At 39.9% G+C, this 27314-nt stretch overlaps 1 protein-coding gene across 2 annotated transcripts in view; it reads right to left on the minus strand.

Moving 5' to 3' along the window:
- Window positions 1-27314, minus strand: part of MACROD2 (mono-ADP ribosylhydrolase 2) — an 809651-nt gene that overhangs the window by 621661 nt on the left and 160676 nt on the right. For both annotated transcript variants that reach the window (XM_072330921.1, XM_072330922.1), the window contains exon 4: window positions 20518-20547. In XM_072330921.1, coding sequence (XP_072187022.1) covers window positions 20518-20547 — 30 coding nt within the window. The remainder of the gene's footprint in view (window positions 1-20517; window positions 20548-27314) is intronic.

Genomic DNA, 27314 nt, shown 5'->3' on the forward strand with positions numbered 1-27314 from the left:
GATTTCAGCTACACAAACTATATGAAATGTTATAATATTTTAAAACCCTTAATCCTTTAGCATTTAAGAAAGATCTCTGTTTGAAATATTAACCTCTTGAGGAAATACCTTTTGGTACTTTAGCTCTTCAGAAAAGAAAAGCATTAATGTATTTTATTACTTGTTTTAAGCAGATAAATTCTGTCACAGAGTATGTCAAGATCTGGTCCTCAGCCAGTATAGCTGAGGCTCTCTTACTGAACTAAGGCTTTCTGTAAAGAAAAAAAAACCACCACATTTCAGGAGATGCCCTTCCCCCGTCCAATTTATTCTTGCCCACGTTTCTCAACGCTCTCAGTCCCACACAGAGATTTCCTATCTATCTTCCCACTCCCTTTAGCATACTTGTGGCTATTCTTTTCCCCTTCTTTTTCAGTCCATCTCCCTTTGTCCTTCCAGCTCCACTCTTCCTAGTGAACGACCTCTCCTCCTACTTCTGCAACTTCCGTATGAATTTGAACAAAAACAAATCAAGAGAGGTTCCAAATGAAGTTCCTCCTTAAAAAAAAGGAAAGAAAAAAAAAAAAGAATAAATAAAGAAAAACAGTCCCCACACACACACAAAAGAAAAACAACAACCTCAGGGAAAACAGTGAATAAGCCTACCACCACAGAGAGCTCTGTTGTATGCTACATCATACTCTGATGTCTTTTGCTGTTTTGATTATTTAGTCTACAAGCCTAGCAAGTTAAAATCAGAGATTTCATTCAGTAGTCTCTATCTGATTGCAGGATGCACAGATGGCGGGCTGGTGAAGGTTGCTTAAGCAACTATTACAAATAATAATAATAATAATAAAAGTAATAATAGAAGTCAAAATAAAGCTGCCATCAAGGAGATGCAAGATTCTTCCTAAACTCATCATTGTAACAGCATCCTAGCTGCAGCAACAGGATTACTTACATCTTGCAAGACAACCAGGAGCAATCTGGAGGGCTCTGCAGTGTCTGGTTGCCATGTAACTATCATCTACATCCGAAGATTCGTTCATGTCTGGAATAAGAACTAAGCTCTTTCTGTGTTACTCGCTTAAACTGGAGTATGGGTTCCCCTTTATCCTTTCCCCTCTGACTTCTCTACTTTTCTCCAGGCACTGAGATTAAGTGCCAATATATCAAAGAATGATTGCCAAGGAAAGCAAAAGTTAGATTATAATCAACAGAGTGTGAGCCTCAGTCCTTACACTCCTCACATGGCTGGTGTCAAAATAATAACTGCTCCACATATCTTTAGATACGCTCAGCCTCACGCACACTGTCCCTTCGCAAGTCATGTGTCACCAGCCTGGAATGAATAGTGCAAATGCACCTGCACAGATCTTAAAATTTAACCTGAAGTTCACATCAATAATGAAGCACTCCAGGTGGTCGGCAAGCTGGGACCGTAATGAGGAACTTTCAGTGACACACTAGTTATCAAATGTTGAGCAGGTCACTACACATGAATAAAGTAAAGTTTTCCCTAGAAAGATGAAAGGGGAATTATTTTTCTCTTTTTGAGAAAGATTACACTTGCCTGCTGCAAAAAAGAAGTCTGCAGAAAGGCGATGTGCTAAAACATTATTAACTTGATTAGACTGGAACTGAATAAAACTCATCAAGAGCCATCAAAGGAGCAGAAAATTATTCTGAACTGTATATGCAACAGCAGCTAAATCCTGCCTGGTGCCCTCTCAGCTCCTGCTGATAGCAAACCCCTTAAGTGCAGCTGCACTGTTTGCAAAGCTGGTGGAGGAATGACGCTGATCTGCAGTGTCTCTAATGGGGGAAGAAAGCAGGAGCTCAGGGAACACCAGAGGCAATAGTACTGGTCCTGGGCAAGGGAGTGCCATTTTCTCAGCCTGATGTCTGACTGTACTCACCACTTCTGTTATGTGCTGCAGGCTACTCACCAAACCCTCACCATTCATTTCCCACCCTGTGCCCATATACTTCCCAGGGTCTTTTTCAGTCTACAAGGGGCTGTTTTGTTCTCCAGCAAAAAAAAAGTAGGAGAAAAATGAAAAAGCTCTCGGCTTACTCAGATCAGGGGCTGAGGATCAGCAGTCTGAGGTGCTGCTGCTGCTTCAGGTCTTCATACTGTCCTGGATGGTGAGTGACTATGACATATACCTGTGAAAGTATCTGTCTAACAATTCTTCTCATCAGCAGTCCCACATATACACGGCCCTTGTAGAGCATCTACTACAAAACACATTCTGTTCTTTGCCATTTGCTAAGGAATGGCATGGAGGGAAAAAGCAGTGGCATACAGACACCTCCGGCGTCCCCTTTCGTTCCACATGGAGGAAGCTGAATCGGGATCCAGAAATCAGAAAGCTAAGGTCATAAGCTTTACAGCCCTTTATGTATTTATTAGTTCAGTAGCTTGCCAGAGGGCACAGCTACTTTGAAAGCACTGTGTGCTGAGAAAGAAATGCCAGTTATCACAAAGTGGAGCAAAGAACTACTGGATTACACATTCAGAAACATGTATCAGGTCAGTATAGGAGTAAGATGATGAAACACAGAAATGGAGAAGGAATGGAAGAATAGGATGGCCCCCTAGAAACTCAGCAACACCAGGTCTCTTTGAAGTTACATAGCATAGTATTTCTGTGACTTAGCACAATATAATTATGTTACAAATCAAGGTCTATTCAGACTGCAAAGGTTTGTGTATTTCACAGATGGATACAGTGCAAGACACACAAAAATGCAATAAGGGAAATCAGTGAATTTTGTCTCTACCTGATCCCATATTCAAAGGCCAACAAGTTTTCACTGCTTTTTACTTTTTCATGTAAAAGTTATTTGAGTGAGATCCTTGAAGATAATTTGGGGATCTCCCGAAGATAAACTATCCTCAAAGATATAATAAATCAGTTAGCTGTTCTTCTCGTAAAGATAATTAAAGCACTACATAGAAATTATGGCTAAGTTTCCTTGCCAATTTGCACAATTCAAAACCAACACCATTCGAAGCTCTTCAGAAAGATGAATGCATGTGCAATCACGCCAGCCTGAAAAAAGAAAAATAAGCCTATTTACTGTGTGACTCTGGAAACTAAATGTTAAGCTTTCCCTGAGAGAAAGCCAGCTCCAAATCTTATGAAGCCGTTTCAGCTTAATTGTTTTGAGATCTAAATGTAAACAGTGCAGAGTGACACTCTTCATTTGGAAGAAAAACCAAAACTAAGGAATAAACACAGTTGCTGGATCTGAAGCAAGCTGTTCACTGTCCTGAAATAATACAACTTACTCAGACATGTTTTCATGCTGAGAAGCTGGAGAAGCTAGAGCATTGCTTAAGGGCCATTTGAGACACTTTTGCACCTAATGAGGTCAACATATTTTTTGCAAGAGAGTCTTTTTTCTTTTTTTCTTCTTTCTTCTCCAAGTATCTCTACATGGAAGCAGATATCAGCTGCTAATATATTGCAGCCTGTTTATTATCACCCAAGTAAATTGTTGTATTTCTGGGGAGGTGGGGAAACGGAGCAGGGATAATGAGAAAATCACTTCAAAAGCAAGAAGTATTGGCACTAAGTGACAAGTCACGATTCCCATTCATTTGTGGGCCTCGCTGCCTGAAAAAAAAAATAACTATGATTCTCATGCGCAGAATTTTATGAACTGATACTAAACAGATTTCCTTTAATATTTATTAATTTTCAGTAAAACCAGATTACTAACCCTAGCATGCTATTCTCACAACTCTAGTTTACTGTTTTTTCTTAGCATCTGAAACATGGTCTTCTTTCCCTAAAGGGCTCTTCCTGAAGAAACTGTATGTTAGCATTCATCGCTATAACTTACTGATGTATATTTTATTTGTGGTTTTAAAGTTTTCCACCACTTTTCTTTGAAGCAGTGCATAATCAGTAGTTGTTAAAAGACTACCTTAAAAATGGAAGTCTCTGAGCAAATTTTGTGATAAACCATCAAAGGCGCGGAGTTTGAATTAGAAGCTTGAAGGGTAAGAAATAAACCAAACATGAGGTCTAGCAGAACCATGGCAGAGATGGGGAAATATCCACCACTAACACTGGAAAGCTTAATTCAAAGCTACCAGCAGATGTGGCTTCCTTGTTTACCTAGACACTGAATAAAAGCATTGGATGCTGTCTATCTTCTACCAATGCAAATGTGAACTTTAAGGTTTCTGTACTGATGGTTCAAAGTTCAAACATGAAGTCATACTTTGCAGCAAGATCAACACTGACCATCAGGCACAGGGTGTTGGGTGGATCCTAAATGAAAGGTAACACATTCCAGGTCACTACTACTGACCTGTGGTCCACGAAGCACTCAGTATCCTACTTGGAAGTAATCCACAGGAGATCACTAAAAGCAAATAGCATGCTGGCACTGGGCTTCACCTCGCCGTGCATACAGGTTTCTGTGCTATACAAAAATATCATTATGCAAAATGTATAATTCACCAATTAGAAAATACTACAGGCGATTTTCATTCCTTTGTGAGGGAAATGTTTTATGGGTACACTGAGCTTTAGAACAACCACATTAAGTGTTCAATCTCATTTTTCTCTTATACATAATGCCGAATTTATGCAAATATAGATTACTAATAAATGACTTGAAACTAGAAAATATAAGCCTTACTTAATTTTACTTACGGACTAAAACAATCACCCATCTCTAGGTGGAAATCTTCCCTGCAATTCCTGTTCGCTGTGTTTAAAAATGAACATAATTTCAAAACTTACTGAGCGTCACTTTGCCTCAGAGCAGACTTTTACATCATCCCAAAGCTCCGGTCCTTGAGTTTTAAAAATAATACTGGAGTTTATTATTCCAGGCAAAGAATTCTACTGAAAAGTCCCTTTCGATGTCTGAACAAGCACTGATGAAATGGCGGCACAAAGCTCACAGCCAGGCTGGCGGCCACAGAGCAGCTTTACCAGCACGCCACGAAATTCAGGTTCAGACAACAGACCCCTACGTAGTTCAGACCTTTTCAGATAGAGGGGAGCAGATCTGTCCCGGAGTGTGGGAAGTCTGCCAACCCTCAAAACCAGCAGTATAGCTGGGAAAAGGATTCTCAACTACTGCAGCACCTGAAACCAAAAATGTAGCACTCATATACGTTTCTAAGCGTATTTAAACTACAAGTAATATAAACATTTAGCCCTCATTAGTGCTTCCTATACATATCAATCAGAAATGCTAATATAACTTCTTGGAAGAATCAAATACTACAGGCATTTTTAAAGTACAAAATTAAAGATAAAGAAAAGGGTCTTGCATAACACAAAGATAAAAGGTTTCCTCCTGGATCCAGCTACTGTTAACATTCGCACCTGGTGCTTACATAATTAAATACAGAAAACAACAATTGTACCCTAAGAAAAACTTAATTAGATTAGGCATGTAGTAACAAATGCAAAATTACCATCATTAGTATGTCAGTGTTCTACAAATGGAAATGCTTAACTGCCAAGTCTACAACTCTCATGTCTGATTTATTCCCACAGAGGAGGAGCAGACAGCGATTTGCACCCTTTTGCAATTTCAGGGCAGTGACATCCAGGGTAGATTCACCCACAGAGGCGGAGGCAGAGTACTGCTGTCATCTCATCTCTCTCAGCAGAACTTTGGGAGGTGTACCTTACAGACATTCTGCTCTACAAAAACAAAACCAGGTTGGGCAGCCTGGAACATCCTAATGACTCTTACTTATGTGTCCTGGTCCCTCATCATTAGCCTTGTGGGCTGCTTCACAGGCATCTGCTTTCCTCACAGATGAGATGTTGTGAAAGACAGCTTTTTCTTTTTTTTTTTTTCCCCTATTTATTTATCTATCGTTTCTTAAGTCAACAAGTATCCTTTAACTTCTGGTTTGATGCTGTAAACAAACAAACAAACAAACAAACCCTGGATTCCAGGAAGAATTGTTCCAATGGCATAATGGCATAGATAGCAATGTACAAGGAGAAGATTGCCCAGGATAGCTGAGATATCCTTATCCAGACCCGCTAAAGATCAGCAGTTGTGATGGCTGTCTGCAGATTCACACGAGGGAAAGCAATGATCCCCACAGCTAGAGTAAGACATGAACAAGTTGTCTTCTACCATCTTAGCTAGGGGAAATGCTATCCAGAAATCTACAAATGCCATCAGATCCCTCTTCCCACACGCTTTCAGACAAGCAGCTCAATTCTTTCAGCAATCACAAGAGATCAGACTCAGTAGCTGACTAAATATAAGCAGATACATGAACCATCATCAGCCCAAATACTGTGTTTCCCATGAAATGAGCACACTGCTGTAAGGCCCAAACCTACTGCTATAAGTCTGTAATTCTCCAAATGCCAAGAGGCTTTAATTTGCCAGGAATTAATGTGAGCTCAAAATGGGTATCTAAATGCTTTGTATATTTAATCAACTTTCCTCAATTATTAAACTGTAAATATTCCCTGAGCATTAGGGCATTAATTTGATCTAAGAAGCTCCTGGAGACTCTAGCAGCCTTCCTGGATATTTCATGCCTGCGATGTTATTTAAACATCAACCACAAATGGTGAAGCTAAACAAGTCTTCCTCATAGTGTCTCCCCTGACAAGGCAGATATTTAACTAAAGCTAGCATCTAAAGCTGGATAACATTTAAGCTGCTATTTGATAGCAGTTTCAGAAGAGACAGGATACAACTTGTTCAGTAAGAAGAATTAGGTTTTAAAGAACATGAATGAAAGAAAAGCACATAATCAAGGACTCAGATATTGTTTAAAACATACAGCCATATGCCTGATGGTAAACGTGTCACACCCAGCAGCACGGGCTCTGTGCCTTCACTGTGCTGCAATACTCAAAGCTTGCTATTGCACTCAGCCTCGCAAGAAATAAAAAGGTGGGGAAAAGCCAAAACACTTCCTTTCATTACAGAAACCCAGAGAAGAATCAGGCAGAATTGTGCAAAACCCTGGTCTGATCTTTATCGTGTACTCAAAAATAATAATAATAATAATAATAATAATAATAATAATAAAGACATGCAGTTTACAGGTTTTTGGAAGCAAAATCCACGTTAAAATAGTGTGGAGCAGATAATCATTTCTCAAAAAAAAAACTTCTAGATATATAAGGTTACCCAGCTGTGTGGCCACGAAACGTTATTTCTTCATTAAATAAGGAACTATGGCAACCAAGGGTACTATGGCTTCACATACGCTGCAATAATGTGATATAATGAAGGGTCTTCGGAGATCTCTCATACAGCTGTTAAAATTTTATAGCATCGAATTTGGGAATTAATTCTGGAAAAAGAGAGGATCGTATTGAATATTTGATGCACATTGGTACATTTTTCCTTAATAATGAAACAGATTCCTCTAAACATCCGCATTTTTTATGTTTAAAAACATCCAACTGCTCCTGCTGAATCAACTCTCAAGAGGGAAGAATATAATAATATTGCATATGAACTGTACAGCGTTTGCTTAGTATACCCTATTTGCAGATATTTCCTATTTGAATAATGGTATGTTTGCAATTTTCCAGCTCCTGATGAAAAACTAACCAGTCATCAGAGCAAATTTCCTTCAGGATGCTCTCATGACTGCTATCTGTACCTGCAGCTATTAGGAATATCCATTCTTTTGACACACGTTCCACTAGTTATCTGCATGCAGACTTATACACAGAAGAGGCCTCATCTCAGCCCATGGTGAGGTCATGCTGCTTTTCTACTCTACAAAAAGTGACTCGAAATAATTGTCTGATAAATCTGCCAATTCTTTGTCCAGCTGTCACTTCCTGGGAGAAGTTCTCTGCTGAAGCTTTTGTTCGCAGTGAGGGCAGGCAGTCCTGGCTGAGCTGCTAATTGCTTGTAAGCCCAGAGAAGAGGTTGAATCCCACCACAGCTGGGCTGTGTCTGGACTGAGCAGAGGTCCCACCCTTGAACAAATAATCCCTGCGGAGAAATCATTGCCAAATCATCCAGGGTGAAGAAATACAAAGAAAGAAGTAGCACCAGGGGTTTTATCCCCTCACACCAACAATACTGCCTACAAGAAACACAACATCAGACAGGACGACCACCGTAGTGCAGCCAGGTTGGGCTAATCATTTTAAATCAAATTTGTGATTAAAATAGAGAAAATGATGACAACTGGAAGTGTAGGCTTCCATCGTTTTTTACTTCACTCTCAGCAATTCTGAAGCTGACAGTTCCCTTTCATTTCTTTAAATAATGAATCCCTTTGGCTTGATTTACTGCCTGTTCACGACTCTTTTCATCCCAATACAACTGTTGAAAGGAAGAAGAGGTGCTACCAGAGATGGATGGCAGGATTCGAGATGAGATGGGCTTGGTGACCAAAGCCATGATTCAGACATGGCACAAGAAGCTGGCAAGGAAAGGGAGCTGATTCCAAGAGGGAGAGAGAATCTGGGAAATAAGTCTGGGAATAAAAACACCATTTCCCAGTATAGAAATTGGATGGTGAGCCAGGCAAAGAAAGAAACTGTGACTGCCTTGACAAAGAGAGAAATTCTGACTGCCTTGACAAGGAGAATAATTTTGAGAAGGAAACATTAAGGTGAAAAAGGGACACTCATTGTCCACGCTTCAAAGGCCTGAAAACAGGGGTTCAGGTTACACTTTAACCCAGCAGTAGGGGAAGTTATCAGTCATCTCTTTCCTCTGTGCTTGTTTCCATACCCATCACTTAACTCAATCAGCTCCTTACTCTTTATTCATGTCAAAGCAAACCTTTTTGAGTCAACAGCCTGAAATGGTCCAAATAAAAAAAGCCTCCCTAAAACCGGTGTCTTTTATTATGTAAATTTAGGCCAATATATTTTTGAATTGATGTGATTAAGGGAACAGTAAAGTGCAAAATGCAGGTAGTGGGGGTGGGAACAAGAAGTGGAGAAGAAGGTGGGAATCTCAAAGTGTCTGTTTTAGTCTGATGAATTACAGTGTTGGATTAGATTCAGATTTGCTATATAGATTCTAATCTGCAAAATCACTTAGAATTTACCTGATCTACTATTTGAAATGAAAGGACTTGGATTTCTATACAGAAATTATCATTGAATCACTAAGGTTGGAAACGACCTCTAAAGTCATCCAGTCCAACTCCAGCCCATCCCCACTGTGCCCACTGCCCACGTCCCTCAGTGCCACATCCCCACGGCTCTGGGACACCTCCATGGACGGTGACCCCACCACTCCTGTGCAGCTGTGCCACTGCCTCACCGCTCTTTGGGAGAAGGAATTGTTCCTGACAGCCAACCTGAACCTCCCCCAGTACAACTTACAGCCGTTTCCTCTCATCCTATCACTGTTACCTGGAAAAAGAGGCCAACCCCACCTCACACAGCCTCCTTTCAGGGAGTTCTAGACAGCTGCAGTGGGTTGTATAAATTAGTCCTTGGTTTCATAGCTTTGGCCTTAAAATTCGAATTTTGATCTTTATCTCTCCTTTTTTTCTTCTTCTTCTTGATAAGGATAGCACCAGTGGTTTGAGCAAGATAAATTACCTATGAATACTGAATTTACTTATGAAATAATATGCCAAACTAATAAGTACCATAACTAACACTGCTTTGCAGACTGGGGTTCAAGTATACTACAAATAACACATGGGATTACACTCTGACTGAAGCTGATGACTGCAATGAGGTTCCAGCCATACAAGAACATGCATTTGTATAGTTAGAGGCAATATCTTAAATGCATAATGCACAGAGACTTCAAGCCTGCAGGCAACTTTAATATTGGCACTTCCTAACTTTAAGTACTTGGTTTTACACCTTAATAACATCCTTGTAACATTCTTCGCATACAATGCACTCATAGATCTCTCAGCCAAGACAGAACTGATTTAATCATTCACATTAGCGAATGATTTGTGAAGCTCACATGAGTTTGCTAAGCTGCAGACCTGCTCAATAAAAATTAAAACAGATGCCTCTATAAAGCCCAGAGAAACAAACTAATAATGTAAAAGGAACAGACTGAACTGTAACAGTAGAAGTGTGACAAAAAATATTTTGTTCTTTGCAACTCTGTATGTAGCCAAAACGACAACATTGCAGTTCTGCTGGTCCAAATGGCAAGAAAATGATTCTGAGTTTTAAAATGGTAAACTTGCTTTAAAAGAAACTTGAATTACAAACCCTACAGATTACAGAGAGGTGACATGAGAACAAGGAGAAGATGTCACTAAGACAACTTGGTCAATGGAAGAAAAAAAACTTTTTTATACATACTTAGAAGCTACTATTTTTAACAAGATCCATTGACACTACTGTGCTGTTGGGACCCTCTAGATTTGCTAGATAAAAAGGATATAATTTCTTGTATTCTCAGTGGGCTCGGGATTTTTTTTGCCATCAAAATGATTTTGAAGTGCTTCCTTATTAGTACTGTCCAAATACAAAATAGTGACTAACAGCCCCTCTCTAGTTTAACACAGAAAAGCCCCAAGTTAAGTACAGCTAATTGCTATTTACTCTAGAATTATTAACAGTGGTAGCTTCTATTACATCACATTTTTGCCACCTCCAACTCTTCATTCATGTAGAAATGTTTGTGTGCCAGTATATCCTTTCCCATTCGTGGTCCTTCTGCCATTCCCCCAGGGAATCTCCTGTATAACCCACTTTAGTCCCATTATCTGAAAGTTGCTCTCAGTAGAGCGGGTCTTCACTTCTTACAGATACCATCCCATTTCTACCCATGAAACTGGCAATAAAGCTACTGATCTTTTTCCTTCCAAATGGGAATTAAAATTCCAAATTGGAAAACTCACACAGACATGATGAAACCCCAGTGAGTTACACATTGCCTTCAGAGATCTGATTTTTGCTCTTTTCTGTTTGGACCTACTGGTCTATTTAGCAAAGCATGCTGTTTCCTTGTCTCATTTTCTAAGCTGTAAAATGGAGAAAACCTCACATCTCTGCTTGCAGAGCAATTAGGATAAATTTACCACAGGTTTGTGGAGCATTCAAATTTTGCAATAACAGTGCTGAGATGGATGAGGTTCATCATGCATTTTCTGTCCTACCAAAGCCATTCTCAGTAGTCTGTGGTTATTTCACACCTCGGTTTACTGTTCCCCTACTTCTGCTGATTGTCAGAATTGTTATCTTTATTTGTTTCTGAAATCATAGCAGCACTCTACTTTGTAGCCTGTTGTGTGGCACAAGAACAGAAATCAGCAACTGGAATCTGTGTTACCATCCGACCTTACCAGTTAGAAAAGATGAGCAACTCCACAGGCAGATTTGTACTTGCAGGTTGTTAACAATAAGTTCCACAGACGTAAGAGCTTTAATCTGACATTAGCAATCATCACATTTGTTTGTTTTTTGGTTGTTTTTTTTTCTATTTTTATCTTTTAAGTAGAGAAATCTTTCCGTTAATATTTTCTGCTTGATAGACGGTTCTCAAAACCGGATACAAGAGAGCTGCATGGACAGGCACACACAGATACGAGGGGCAAATCCTTCCGAAACTCAGCCATGTTGCCAAATGCTCTGCTGGAGATTTTCCTGGCTTTTGAAAAGCAGCACATTATAATCTGTGTTTTGCACAGAACAAAGAAACTCTGGAAAAACATGATCAGCACAGGGCAGCTCATAAATGAAAAGAGAAACTCTCTGGAAAGAGTAGGAACTTTTAACTAAAGTATGAGTGAGACTCATTTCATAATCCTTCCTCCTACGTGGCAGGAACAAAGTTGTAAACTCTGTAATTTCTGTCATTTTGACAGTTCATTTTTGCTTGCCTCTGGTTTAGTCTGGGGTTTTAGTCAAGATTAACTTGAAAATACAACGATTAACGATTAACTGCTTTCATTAGAAGCAGGAAAAGATGATTGCAGATTTTTCCAATTATGGAAGCCAAGCTGGTAAGTCAACAACTCTCAGATGCCAGAGTCCATCTGAGTCCAAGTACACCAGGACATGCTGGGCAGGCACTAGTGTTATACAGTGCCCATATTCTCATTTTACTGGGCAAGCACATGCTGTGAAAAGAATAACCAGCTAGGATCAATAAATGGCTGTTGCAACTTTCTCTTGCTCACATCTGCATTATTTAGATCAGTTTGGTGTAGCTTGGCACATGGAGATACATCCAAGGAAGAGATCTGAAGATCTCTATTTTGCACTTGGGCTTTTGCCCTACCTGAGTGCAATAGCTTCAGCAAGTGTCTGATATTCTAAAGGGCCTGTATGCCCACCAGTCAAGTACTTCCCTCACTCCTTCATTTCCTTTGTTCTACTTGTTTTAAAATCAGCCATAAGAATTAATAAAAAATAAATAAAAAATGTGTTTTTTGATAATTTAAATTGCATTTTGCATTTTCTTCCTATTCAATAATACAGCCCTTCTATCACAGGACAGATAGACGTTAAATATGAAAAGATTTAAAGTCCCTCCAACCCCTATAATGTGAGCCTAACAAAACCTGTTTTCATTGCAGTGCTCACCTCATTCCTACCTCAGCAAAAGGGATGCTGTCAAGACTGTGAGCCATGAAGCAGAGCATCCTTGAGAAATGGCCCAATTTGCAGATTCTTCTTTAAGGAAACCAACCAAATGCTTAATTTTATAAACTGTCTTCTGTAGACTGGCATGCAGAAATACCCAAATGCTTGACTCACTGCATTTGTACTGTAACACAGAGCTACCTATGTGTGTGACTTCCTGCACTGCCATTTTCTCCATTCTCATCCTTGGAGCTGGGCACTTCACCTTCAGATACAAGGGGGAGAATCTCGACAGAAGGATCCTAAGATAAGTGAGCGCACTTTATTACATTTAAAAACAACTGTTATCTGCATAGATGACAAATCTGTATGACTGTGTACTTGCATAGAAGGAAGTGTTTAACACCGTAGGAGCATACATACAATCCACGTGACAAACCTACTGTGAGTTGTCTTTATGTATCACGTGATATCTGTGGATTGGAGGAGCTTTATCATCTCCCATCCTGATCTGCAGCTCTGTCCTATAGCATGCAACAAATGGAAAAAGTAAAGAAATATGTTCCTTACATAACTCCCTGCCTTTTCGGTGTGGATTTCTATCAAAGTACCTTAAACTTTCAGTGACCATGAACTGAAGGCAAAAGTAGTGCCATAGTTTTTTTATTTGTTTCTACACATGGTTGTGCACACACTAAGCTGAGTCTCTGAAAAGACTACTGGATTTGGTCACAAAACTATATAGCCATGTATATGTACAAGTATGCATATTTGAAAGTCATAAGCAAAACATACATATGAAACCGCATATGCTCATTCTTCCATTGCAGGTGGACCACAGTGCAATTTGCTCCAAAGAAAAGAAAAGAAGGGAGGCCAACATGACAGGCTACAGGAGATCCAGAGCTGAGTGTTGTGGATGCAGCACTCAGTAAGCAGTGGGTGAATTACCAAGCATTATGTTCCAGTGCCTGACCAAAGCAACACAGCAGCAGTACTGAAGGCTGAGGAAAAACATAACCGTGATCTGGACAAACTACAGGTCAAAATATTTTCCTAATAGAAAACACATAGTCATGTTCTTTGTCCACTGACCAGAGCAGTAAACTTACCCAGAATGACTTTAAGAAGGCATAACTAAAGAAAGGGAAGTTATTTACACTGAGCTACAGGACTTAACACTTGATCTTATTATACCTGCATCAGTTCCTGTAAACAGCAAAACTCTTCCTTTAAAATAACTGCTGGGAAAGTTTAATTTATAGGATACAATTAGGCAACACTCAACTAAGAAATACTTACCATCAATCCAAAGACTTCCTTTTTACAACTATTACCCCTAACTATAACCATCCATAAAATGACTGGAGAAAGGAAATTAGCACCCTATCTAGCCAAGGAACAAAACAGGTATCATGTTTAAACAACAACAAAAAGAGTAAATTTGAAATTAGAGCACACATTTTAAATACAATCACAGCAGCATGCGTTAAAAGTTATCATTTATATTGTTATCATCACAGGTGCAGTAGAGAATGAGAAGCCATTAATTTTAATTGAACTAAAACTCGTATGTAAGTACCCACTGCAGTAACTGAAAGCAAAAAGTATGCTTATGTATGGAAGTGTTTCAAGAGTATCTGACCTGTAACCAAAGGCCTGGCTTACCCAAGAAGTCTGAGCAAATTTTATAAAAGAGGTAAAATTACAGAGAAATCTATTTGCTTTGATCTGATCCAACAAAAAGCTCATAAATAACAAGATTTGGGGTTGAACCAAAGACCTTGAAGGGGCTACACTCTAACCTCTAACCAGGATAACAATGTAACTCACATTGCAACTGTACGGAAATACCTAAATGCATCAATATAAACATTTTAATTGGCTGACACACTGTGGCAGCGAGGGAACTTGTGGACACAAGCCTCTCATACTCACCCTATTTACAGAGATGAGACAGAACTGCAAGCTAATAGTAAAGAGAGATAAAACACTTCAGCAACCCCACAAAATTGCAGGACCGATCTTCTAGCAGAAAAGGATTAATTAGCAACAAAGGCAAATGGCCATTTGCCTTAGATTATTATTACTTCTTCTACTTGATCATTATTCCCTAGGAAAAATCTTTGTACCTTTGCAGCTATTATCTACACAGCTAAGATATGACGACACAGCACACAAAGCAACTGAAAGCTTTTGAAGCTAGCAGGAATTCAAAATGAAGCACATTTGTTCCATGAAGCCATTTGTTGCAAGTGCACCCCAATCTGACAAACCTATTTGACAAGATACAAGCAAATGCCAACAGACTGACATAAAAAAATACAAAATAATAATGCTTATTTTCTTGATGAAAGAATCCTGTCAGTGCTCCTTTCTCAAACTCCTCTCCTCTCAAGGGATACACTCACATTATGCTCACGTCGTGTACAAATATGAACTTTGGATTTAAACCTTTGCTTTACTTGCATTTGAATTATGTAAATATCAAGCCCAAACGCTGTGAAGTTCAAAACAGAGAGCATCTCATCTCAGATCAGGATGGAACAGGCTTGTCTTTCTACTGTTATTGAATGGGCCAGCACAGAACTGGTCTATTTAAAATATTCTCCTTCTATATGACTGCGAGGAGCTTTGCAAGTTGTCTCATCCCTGCCTCCCATTTTCCTTTGAATAACTTTCACTTCTCAAGCAAACGAATATTCATTTGCTATATAACTTGATGTCAAATTACAGACAATAACAGTATTCAAGTATTTTTCTCTTTTTTATTCCCCCCCCCCCCCCCCAGAGATTTAGCTATCAGAAGATGGCTGAAATTATTAGTAGAGTCCCTAACTCATAGCTGTGAGAATGAAAACTCTATCCCTGTCCAAGAGGGGTGTTAAAAATGGTATTTATCATTAGTTGTCATCAGCTTTTTGAGCTCTTTAGTCAGTAATCAGTTGGCAAACAGACAGGGTGCCTTCGTAGCACCACCACTTGCAGCAGTGGCTATCCCCTCTTTGCACAGCAGTAGCAACAGCCGCTATGGTTTTGCTGAACGCTCTGCCACCAATTTGGTCCCAAATGGTACAATCCAAGAACCCAAATGAGCCCTAAAAGTAGTGACAGCCATCTGCCTAGATACCAGCTTGCTGGGGAAAAAATAAAATAAAATAAAATTGAAAAACTGGGTCTATATCACTCTTCCCCTTTTCATTCAATCTCTATTCAGATGAGGAAGAACACGTAATTAAATTCCTGCAGCAGCTGCTTGCATTTTGAAGCAGCACACAGAGCCTCGCACAAAGTCCATCTCCTCCTTCATGTGATTTTGTGCTCAGGCTCAGTAAAAGGACATAGAACAGCTCATTTTCCTTCTGATAAACCCATTTTCCATAGCAGAAGTCAGGCTGAGGTAATTTCTTTCCAGCAGGAGAAAACAGATTTTTTTCTGCCACTTTCCTAATCTAATGCAGAGGTAAAGACAAATAGAAGAAGCAAATTCAAAGTGGAGTCTAACTGATCCTGTGCAGGGAAACCCAGTTCCAAACCAAGCTCTTGAACATAAATTCCCCAAGCCATAAAAGTTGCTTAAAATGATTTGCCTCCAAATGTCTTGGAAGCCTGGAGAGGTAGGTCTGGTCTACATTTAAGATATGCTAACATGCTTATGACAACATAGGAATTAATTTTTTCCATGCTAGTGAATGGCCCAGAAAAACTTACACTGGCCCCAAAACAGAGACGAACAGAAAAGGAGACAGATCTTTTTGGGCAACCAACTTAAACTGGGTCCAAACAATGTTTCCAAAAGACTATGGATATAACCTGTCTCATCGCAGTTTTTAAACTCCAAATTACCATTTTGAAGTACAAATAGCTGACAAAAATTGTATGCATCATAGGGCAAATTAAACTGAGATGCTTCTTTCCCCAGCTCTAACATAGGCACCAAAATCTTACAAGGAAAAAAATTCCCTAGCTTGCTGTTTTATATATACTCTCAATTTAAGCTCAAGGATAGCAAGCCAATCCAGAAATTAGCATGCAACAAGAACTTGATTACAGTCAGCAAATGAAATAAAGGAAAAATGAACCCCAAGGAAAATAACTGAAAATGAGGTAATTGGAAAAGGGGCACAAAACACCAAACCCCAGACTATCCCAGACTGTTTAGTGGAGGAATGGAGGAGGGGGGAGGAGGGGAATTCAGCTCTTGCTCACTTCGCTGTAACACACTGCATGAGATCACATGCTTCCATTCCTTCACAAAGCCCCAGACCTGCAAGTAGAGTAATAACTGCCTTGCAAAATAGTGTCTCCATTTCTGAACAGCCAGAACTTCAGAATACACTTTTTAAAAGGGAACCCATCTCTCAAATTATTCAACATTTTGCCTCCTGATGTAACTTTCTTAATAATTTTCACCTTTGCACTATTCAGCGTAATGGGACAAATAATACATGGTGCACAAATAAGTCACAATGCTCTGTGCAAGTTAATAGGAGCAGTGAGATGCTGAATGTGTGATAAATCTAGTCCTGACAGTGAAATATGCCTCCTAATTAAAAATCAATTATTTAAAACAGTAAAGAAAGAAAAAGGAAAAAGACTTCTCCCCAAACTCATAATAAAATCTGGGAGACTTCCGAGTTATTTGAAAAGCAGAAAGAAACCTTCGACATCTATATTTAACTAAAGATTCTTCTAAAACTCTATTGTGTGTTTCTCGATTTTATGATTAAACAGTTCTGTGAAAAATTGTTTCTGGTATCTTTTGTACTTTTATCTCTTCATTCCAAATAGCCATAAAAATGAAAAGACGTCGTTCAAATTTGGAATGCAGGAACAAATCATTATTTCAGCTCTGTGAAATCAAAGCACACCGATGCCCTGATGTGGCTCCAAGGTGACGTGGGAATGATGACGGGCAGCCACCCAAAGCAACCAGGACTTATAAGCAAGTGAGCCACGTTTACCAACAATGGTGCCCACTGGGTTCCTCAAGAGATCTCCTCCAGAAGATGTTTTAACCACAAGCATTGAGTAATTTGTGTTAGATCAGGGCTTACAAACAATGACATCCAGCTATTTTGTGTTTCATTCTGAAAAGATATCAAACATAGCACAAAGCCGCTCAAAATCACAAATGCTTTTGCCTCAAACTAGAGCAAGCTGAAATTTCTGGTTTTCCTTTTCTGTAAAACTAAGACATATATTCATACCCCCAGCAGTGACAGAGAGATCTAATTATCCAGCATTACTGTAGAGATCTGAATTCAATTAATGGAGAAACTATACTGGTATTATGCATTATCGTAAATATTCAGTACCCTCAATCAAAAGAAGATGTTGGTGTTTACATATATAATAAAGTTTTAATAATTCACCAGCAATATTGCATGCCAACTACTGCTACCACTTACTTGCAGAAAAGGGGGAAAAAAAAGAAGTCATACCTGGAATTTTAAAACCAAATGCTCACAGCTGAAGGAAAGGATCGTTTCTGCATAGGAGTGCACACTGCCAACAGCAGGTTCATTACCCAAGAGGCTCCAGTAGCATGGGTTTCAACTGCCTCTCATGCTGTGGGTCATTCTTCTCTGCTTCCCTCAGCAAACCCCAGCCTGAACACAGTGTCTATATTTCTCTGGTCTGAAGGAGTACAGCTGCCATGCCACCTCAAGGGCAGGATGCACACAATCCGTGGCCACTATCCAAAGTCAGGTGTAATTTTTAAGCAAAATTCTCAGGCTTTTTCCTTGAGGAGATTTAGTAAACCTAAACGAGCCCACTCTACAGCAGAAGTGACCAAGGGTAAAGTGGCTGCCCTACCCCAGAGTAGCTCACCCAGGCCCCTCTGGAATGCAACATTAAGCAATCAAATTCTAAGCCAAAAAGCAACCTATTTGAGTATTTTACCTCCATCAGCAATCAACAGGATGTGGGGTTATCCTCCACCGGAGATGACAGGATTTGGGATTGCACTGGGTGCTGTTTGCAAGTGTTTGGAAGCAGCATGGCTGTGGGGAGACCTCCTCTGAGGGAGGTCAGGGCTGCTGGATGCTGGCCGGCTGCAGCTCCAAAATCTGACCCACCAGACGTGTTTCTGTCACTGCTGTGAAAGCTTAGTTCAGAAAAGTGGCAAAAAGCCAAAAATCAATGTCAGCGCATGAGGAGGACCAGGAGAATGGAAAGGAAGGAGCAGCAGCACACTGACCTCAGCTGCCCACTGCCGCCATCACCTCAGCAGGCAGCACCGCCACCCTGAGGAGGGGTGCCATGGCGGGAACGGGGCAGAGGCCTGTGCCCAGCTCCTGAAACTCTTCATTTTTCTATCCCCAGTATAAGAATCAGTCATTAGAAGTTCATTGATTGCCAACAAATAAACAGGAATCAGAGATTTCCAGCCTTTATTTTGTCTGGTAGAGGGGAAAACATGCAGGAGAGCTGTGTAGTTGAGTGCATGTTTAATATACAGGTGAAATGAGCTACACTTGTGGCCAAGAAGCAATGTGACTGCTCTCTGCTGCAACCAGACTGACCTCCCCAGAGCAGTGGTGGGGAAGGCAGAAAAAATATCCCTAAAAGACGGGAAAAATCCCCTCTGCCATGGAGAGAGGGCCACGCTACCAAGCGCCATGCTGAAAGGATATCAACTTTCGAAGTACAGTCCAGCTGAATAAATACCACTGAAAGTCAATAGCCAAATCCTGTTAGGAGCTGCAGTGCTCTGGGAACCTGATTGGAATTTGAACATTTGCATTGATTTTTTTTTTTTCACATTACCAGCTGGGAGTAAGCAGCAGAGAGAAGGTACGCTGATCGCTCCATGGGAACACAACTCGCTAGCGAAGGATTACCTTTTAAAGGATTATCTTTTAGACAAAGAAAAAAAAACGGTATACTGCAAGCAACTAGCTCAAATCAAAAGAAACACATTAATCCAACGGGATTATCAGGTAAGGCTTCCATACATTTAACATCCATATACACAGCTGAGAAACATGAACCATTTTATTTAGATGTCTCGCTGCAGTTGTCAAGCACCTTTTCATGTGACAATCCCCGGCTCATGATTCACAAATAAGGGCTGCTTATTCAGTTAAGGTTGTTAAAACAAAAGCCTCACAAGCAACAGCAATTTTCTGTCTTTTTTTTTTCTTTTCCTTTTTTTTTTGCAGAGCCCTTTCCTTTACCCTTGCATATGTAAGCTCTGATCATCAAGTCCTTTTAACTCCAGCCAGGAAGAAAGATTAGTAGCTGCCTGCACTGCTCCTACATTGTGAAATTTCCAGAACTGAGCTCTTTTACCTCCCTCTGGGAGGCAGGGTAAGTAACAGAAAACTGAAATCAAGCGCTGCATGTTTTTTTTTCCTGAATTGTAACATTCATGTTAGCTCCTGCCGTACTGCAAAAAGCAAAATAGCACTGATGTTCAAAAAGGAAATGTATTTAGAAACAGCGCTCACTGTACACACTCGCACCTCTGTCTTACTAGTGGATATGTTAGTAGCATCATGCACAGAAGATCTGTACTGAAATTCATTTTGTACCTCTTAGAAGCAGGAATGCGGTAAGGGAACAAGTAAAAAAGAAGTGCAAAGATAATGCCACATTATCATGACATTTTACCTTGCTTTATATTTGTAACTCTTTTAAAACCATTAAGATCCATTCAAAATTCCCCTGAAGTAACCAAAATAAAAAATTAAAACAAAATCGAATTACTTAACCACAATGTAGAGTAACACAATTTGGTTCCTTAATATTTTGGTCAGCCCCACACACAGGTCACCCCTACTCAAATCCAGAAAGGAAAATGAATTAAGTCACAAGCCCAGGTTCTTGATGGTATCAAATGTTACTGACTTTTTTTTGGAGTTTCCCATTTAATAATCTTACTTTCCCGTGTAAAACATACTGTTTTATAAGCAGCAGAACACTGCTCAGCTTATATATATAATGTCCTCAGCATATATTCCACAGTCAGAATAAATAGGATACTACAGAATCACAGAATTGTAGGGGTAAGAAGACTTACCTCCTCCACCTCCAAGAAGGCTGGAATTAGCTGCAAGAAGAACAAAAGGAGAATTGTTAGTTGGGAGCTTCCTAAATATAGTTGGAACCAAAGCAGAAGATGTTTCACAAAACATTTGCCATTGCTTTCATTTCAATAATTTCACCAGTCTCCACTTACCCAAACTCATTTACTGCAAATGCAATCTATGTAATTTGTAATCATAATCTTTACTTTTACACAGTTTTGCAATATCTTTGAGCATGTAAGCTAATAAATAAAACAGAACAAAATTATTAAAATTTAATGTGCTGAATAGCTTATGAAATTACAATCTTGAATTTATAATTCTATAAACCACATTTATTTTTGATTACCAAATGAAGTACAACAGTCTTTCATTTTAGAGAAACTTTGGTCTCTCTTTAGAGAGACTTTGATGCAACTTTTCATTAGCTCTGCGCATCTTCTAAGACATGGGACTTTTCTGGACAACTATGAGAAGGCCTGGCTCCATTGAAATCACTGTGTGCTCTCCAACAGTATTCAGCTAAGCTAGGATTTCTCTTAGTATGCTCAATTATTTCTGTATGATAAACATCCACCTATTTACCCCAAAAACAGATAAATCACTTATGGAAGGTGTTGTTCAGTGCATGGTGATGCACATGTTCGTCCAAATAAAGTTAGCAAAACTGGAGGCACACTAAACATTTCCTTATCACTACAAAGGCAAAAACAGAAGGAAAACTTAGGTAAAAAAGTCACCCTTCAGATGGTTGGGCCCTGCCATATCATAACAGTGAAAAACAGCAGAAAAAGCAACAGCATATGGGATGGACGCAAGTATTTCTTATTGCCTGTCCTCATCCTGCTCCGGGACATGATATATGGAGTATTTTCCAGTATCCAAGCTATCTGTTGCTACAAGTTATTGTTTCTATTCTTTCCCTTAGCCACTTCTTATCTAGAAGGCTTTAAACACCAAATTTCCCAACTTTTTTCTTTTATTTTCCCCGTGACTTTCTTGAGGCATTCACAGAAAACTGAAAATTAAACTTAGTTTTCCTCATTTATTTTTCCAAGACTCTACATACGTCTTTGACTTATTATTCACATTCAGTTCAACTATTTGCAACCGTCTTTCCCTCACACCTCAGCTTGTGCCAATAAAATAGGAAGATCTCTCCCTCCATTCTCCTTATATCTTTCATCCCTGGAAAGGGATATCCTCCCTCCTGGCTGTTGGAATTCTTCCTTAAGATTCAACCCAGTAAATGAGGTGAAAACAAGCTGCTATTTTTTTTTATACTATTTTTCAACACATTATTGAGGTAAATGGCTCACAAAAAGATACACAACAGGCAGAACTATGGGACTAGGAAACAGACGACGGTAGCAGCGGAGTTTGGAGATAGATAGGATCCTCTTTTTGTCGAACACAAACTACTGTAATAGCTCCAGACTGTTAACACCCCATTGGCAGGGACAACTTCTACTAGAACAGGTTGCCCAGTGCCCCAGTCACACAAGGGTAAAGTAGAGGTGGACAATCACCATCCTCGACCATTCTTTTGATACAGCACAGGACACAACTGTCTTGATGGGCTTCAAGCTTGCACTGTAAGCTCATATCCCATTTTTCACCCATTCATATCCCCAACTCTTTCTTTGCAGAGCTGCTCTCAGTTCAGCCATCCCCCAGTCAGTACTGATCTGGGATTGACCCAACTTATGAACAGCACCTTGCATGTGGTCTTGTTGAACTTCATAAAGCTCACCTGGGCGCACTCCTCAAGCCTGTCCAGTCATCCACTCAGGATGGCATCCCTCCCTTCATACCAACTACACCACTCGGCTTGGTGTCATCCACAAATATCACAGAGTGATATTGAACCTCAGTCTCTCTATATTTACTTGCTCTTGTCCTTGTTGAAATTCAGTATTAAGGACAGACACAAACTGCAAACAGCCACATATTCTTACAGCAGCTTACAAAGTACTCCTGTAACAGGTAATATCACCTTCCCTGCAGTAAAACAAGTATGATCTCTAAGGTCCCTTCCAACTCGCACGATACTGTGATACTGTGATATCTGAGATAAAAATCAGTATACTTTATATCAGAATAAAATAATAGTGACAGAACGTTATCTTCTGCCATGAGTCTGCTATTCAACATTATTCTTTTTGGCAATGTAGGATGCACCTCCAATCACCATTCCAGTTCTTGAATGAGTCAAATCCTAGGTTTTTTAGTCATTATCTCTGAGAGACTTGAGAGACATAACTAAGACCTGCTGTACCTCACTGCCATAAAAGTTACCATTGGTAAAAATGACCCTTCTGAAACCCAGCCAAGATCCTCACTGCAAAACTCTCATCTGAGAATTATGCTTTTCTCACGCATTTCTTTCTGATAATGTTTACCTTTCCAATGCACTCTTGCTAATAACACATAAGTCAGCATCACACTCTTCTCTGTAGAAACAGCAAAAACGCTTCTAACAGAGTTCTGGCTCCAATGCATCTGTTGCAGCTTCAATAAAACACTCAATTTTTCACAGAATCTTAGAATCATTAAGGTTTGGAAAGACCTCTAAATCATCCAGTCCAACCATCCATGTACCATCAGTGCTGCCCACTAAACCATGTCCCCAAGTACCATGTCCCCAAGTACAACACCAGGGACAGCAACTGAACCACCTCCCCAGGCAGCCTGTGCCAGTGCCTCACCACTCTTATGGAGTTTTTCCTAGTATTCAGCCAACTTGGGAACACTTGGGCAAGTGTTAGCATTAAAGAAATACCTAGTTGCTTAACACTGTAAGAACACCTTGCCCACAGCCAGAACTGGGGATTTTCACTTGGATTCAGAGAGCAAAGCCCCAGAGCTGTAGCCACATCGTATTACATTGGAACAGTATGATTTCTCCTTCCCTTTTGCTAATCCACAGCTGCTCCCAAATGATAAAGTCTCGTGAAACACCTGGAACGGGGCTCCTGTTGTACAGGTAGATATGTATGAGCAACCAGCAGTGGGATTCTAGAGGCTTTCAGCCTCCAAAGCTGATGTGGTCTAAACTGCCTCCCAGGTTGCAGCCTTACACTGTGCATGAACAATTCTCCCATCCAACTCAAGGCATGCCCAGCCTTAAGTAGCACACAAGACAATATTTGTGGATATCTTGTAAATCCATCTTGACTGATCTTCCGCCCCTATCTCCCCATTCCAGAGATGAATAGGATTATCAAATCACACAAGATTTAGCAGAGCGGGGGAGTAGAACTGTTACCATTACTGAGACAGAGAACAATAAAGAAAAGTCTAAGAGGTACTACAAAGAAATGCATGCTAAGGACTTCCTGCACCTCCTTTCATTCCTAACCTGATCCTTTCAAGCTGACCTGACCAACCTATCTAAAACCACCTCATAAAAAACTACAATAGATCGCTGGGCGTCTACTCTGAAAATCAGTCACAATACGTATTTTAAAATGTGATTTTAATATGTGCTCACTTACACTAAGAAGAGTAACATGGAGTGGTCAGGCAGCCATCAGAGTACACAGCTCCTCGCCAGACTGCAATATAACACATGTTGATAAACCCCATCCAAAACACCCCCCTTAGCGCTGACCTGCAAGAGGCTGCATCAGCTAATATAGGGTTCAATGAAAATGAAACAGCAGCATTTGTTCATCAGTTTCCAGGGTGCATATTGAAGATCAGCTTTAGGATGAGATGCTGTGCATCCCCTCCTTAAAAGAGTCTTGGACACTACATTTGGAGAGACTGATTTCACCCTCTGTCTGCCTCTGTATGGCAAACAAAAGCAAGTCAATGAGTAGCAATGTGGCCTCCAGCCCTTTGGTCCAGAGTTCTTATTATTACAGACACTAGAAGCATTAGCAGCAAGGATTGGTTCTAAAAAGTTCAGGCTCCTCTCTAAGAAAAAATCTACTAAAAAATCTAAATAAGAGAAAACACTGTCTCTATTCATTCAGTATAGCAATTTAGCCCTTAATGAGGTGTTTATGACCCTGGACTCAACCAGGAGTTCAGTATTCTAATGACTCAGCACCTCAGTGGTTTTGGCTTTTATTCTTTTAAATATACAAGAACAGCATCAGGATAGGGATACTAAACGAGCTCCGTGAGCACTGGTCAGTCCTATGCAGAACACACCTCTCATGCTCCAAAAAACGGTGTTTGTTTCCAAAATACTTCTGCAGTAGAAAAGGAGAAAAGAATTTTAAGTAAGCTTCGTTTCTCACTATGAAATATTCATATTGAAATATCCGGTTACTGAAATGCACAAATTTAAATAATGAGTATTCCAGCATAATTTACAAATAAGAACTGGACATGAATGCTTTAAATCTCAGCTTTCTGACTGAGTTAAGTCATACAGCTTTCCAACACTTATTCAACTGAGTAAGCGGAGCAGAAACTCCGGCACAAGTCTTCACATTTCCTCAGTGCTCTCTTGACAACGATGCCCTTGCCAAGAAGAAGGATTGTTTGAAATTTTGTGGAGAGCAAGTGAACACCAAAGAAGTTCACCTCAAATGAAACTGAAAATCTTTCTGTGCTGTAAGCCAAAAGATATGAGAAGTGAAAAAATACAGGTTGCTTAAACCGACGTTTGCAGTCACAAAAATGCCTTTTTTTTCCCTGCTGTCAATTCTGTTAAGTTAGAAAATAGAAATGATGTGAATACCAATTTTTGTGATGTCTCCGGAGATAACATGCTTTTAGCTTTGTTAGCAACACAGCTGACTAACTCTGGTTACTTCTTGTTGGCATATACTCATCTGACAACGTTTTAAAAACGTAAATCCTTCTGGGAGCGTGTCTTTGTCAAGTATTAATGGCACTAGTAACTTAAATTGACATCTATGTCATGCAGCCATGCATCTGTCAGTATAATAAAAATATACTTTTAAAAGATTACTTGATATTGTCTGACTTTGGCAGCAGATGTTTGAGCTTACTTTGATGTAAAAAAGATTAAATATTTTTGTCAATACTTTCTAATTGGGAAATTTATTCAAGAAGACATCTTTATAACTGGCAGTGTTGTAAGATGCAAGGCACTCTATTGCCTGAGACACCATTTTTATTCATCAATAAAACATCATAACAGGCAGCTGGTGAGCAGAGTACAAGTAATTTATGGAACAGGAAGCTACATTTCTTCTACATGTTTTCTGAGACATCCTTACCTGCCACTGCATTTTGTTTGATCTTTTCTCCAGAAAGCAGGGAGAACAAAGAAAAGTGAGCTAACAACTGCGCCCAGTACATTCAACCATTTTTACACGAGATGTGTTTTGGTACCTTAAAGCAAAAAGCTTCAGGCTTTAAGTTCACAGAGTAATTTTGAAGTATGGATAGTAAATAAAATGAAGCAACATTCCATATAATGCAGTACGATTGCCGTTATAATTAACTTTACTCTGAATACTTTCTTGCGTGCAATGCCACCACAGTCAGGAGAGGTAAAATAACATTATAGTAACAGACTCAGCCAGATTTGCAAACTTACGTAAGTGCCTAATGATGCAAAGCAGAGACTACTGGAAATTAGAAGAGCCAACCAGCCTATGAAATACGACTGACTTCAAACATACAGGCACATCAGAAAATACCCCTATTAGCATCTCCAGACACCTACAAGCATTTTGCAAATACAGCCTTCAGATACTCAACAAGGAGGGCGCACAGTACACATAAATGTACACCACAAACAGATCTGTGATAACGCAGAGCAGTTATTTACTCAACTGTTTTATACCATGCAGAAAATTTCTACAGATGTGTCGCTTCCCTCTGCTCCTGGAAAGGGCTTTCACCTTTCTGGGCTGGTACTAAACTGCCAAGCTGGGCCAAATCCACCAGCTCATGAGCAAATGGGATGCTGACAGAGACAGCCCCAGCAGGAAGGTAGGGATGGAGAGCTGGCTGCTCCATTCCCCTCAGCCCCTACACCCCAGCACCTCGCAACCACCAGCAGGAGCAGAGCAAGCCCTGTGCTACCCAAAGGCTCAGCTCTGACCCATACTGCTCCTGGAAGCTAAACCACCCCTGTGTTTAGCTTAGAAGTTTGGCGGCTTGTTTCTTTTCAAACAAGTCATCCAAAGCAGGTCATATTCTCCAAACATACCCAAGGACTTCAGCTTCCAGGTAGTGATTCTCGTACTCTCACTCAGAAACCTCTGTAAATAAAAGTGAAAGTCTCCCCACGTAGGTTTACCACTGGCAAAAGGTACCAACTTCAAGCTCTCTTTCTAAGACAGGAATTCCCGAAGCAAGACCTAATAAGTCCAAACAACTCATATGTGGGAGCACGAGAGATAACGGAAAGGGACTGAAATTTCCATGTATTACTTTTTATTCCCCAGACACAGTCTGCAGATTTGTCCAGATCTAAAGATTAATAAAAAACCAATGGGAGGCTTTAGTCAATTCGAAAGCACACACTTTGTATTTGGACCTAATAAAATGTTCCTGTGACTGCGGCCATGCAGTCTGTCTTATCCTATTGCCCCCTCTCACAATCTCTCAGCAAAGAACAAATTGTTTCAGCTAAGTTTTGCCATCTTTAAAAATAAAGTAGTCGTTGTTTCTATTTCGAGCCTCTAAATGGTATCTCATAGGTAGATTAAGCAAAAAAATATAATAATAATCATATACTAGTAAGTGCTCTGGAGTTGAGTCTGTCAAGGAAATTGCCTTCACAACATTCTGAATTCAATATGGAAACAATAACTGTCATAACTTTTCAGTATTTTTCCTCTTCTAATACGCTGCA

This window comes from Excalfactoria chinensis, chromosome 3 (assembly GCF_039878825.1).
Source record: "Excalfactoria chinensis isolate bCotChi1 chromosome 3, bCotChi1.hap2, whole genome shotgun sequence".
Classification (NCBI taxonomy): Eukaryota; Metazoa; Chordata; class Aves; order Galliformes; family Phasianidae; genus Excalfactoria; species Excalfactoria chinensis.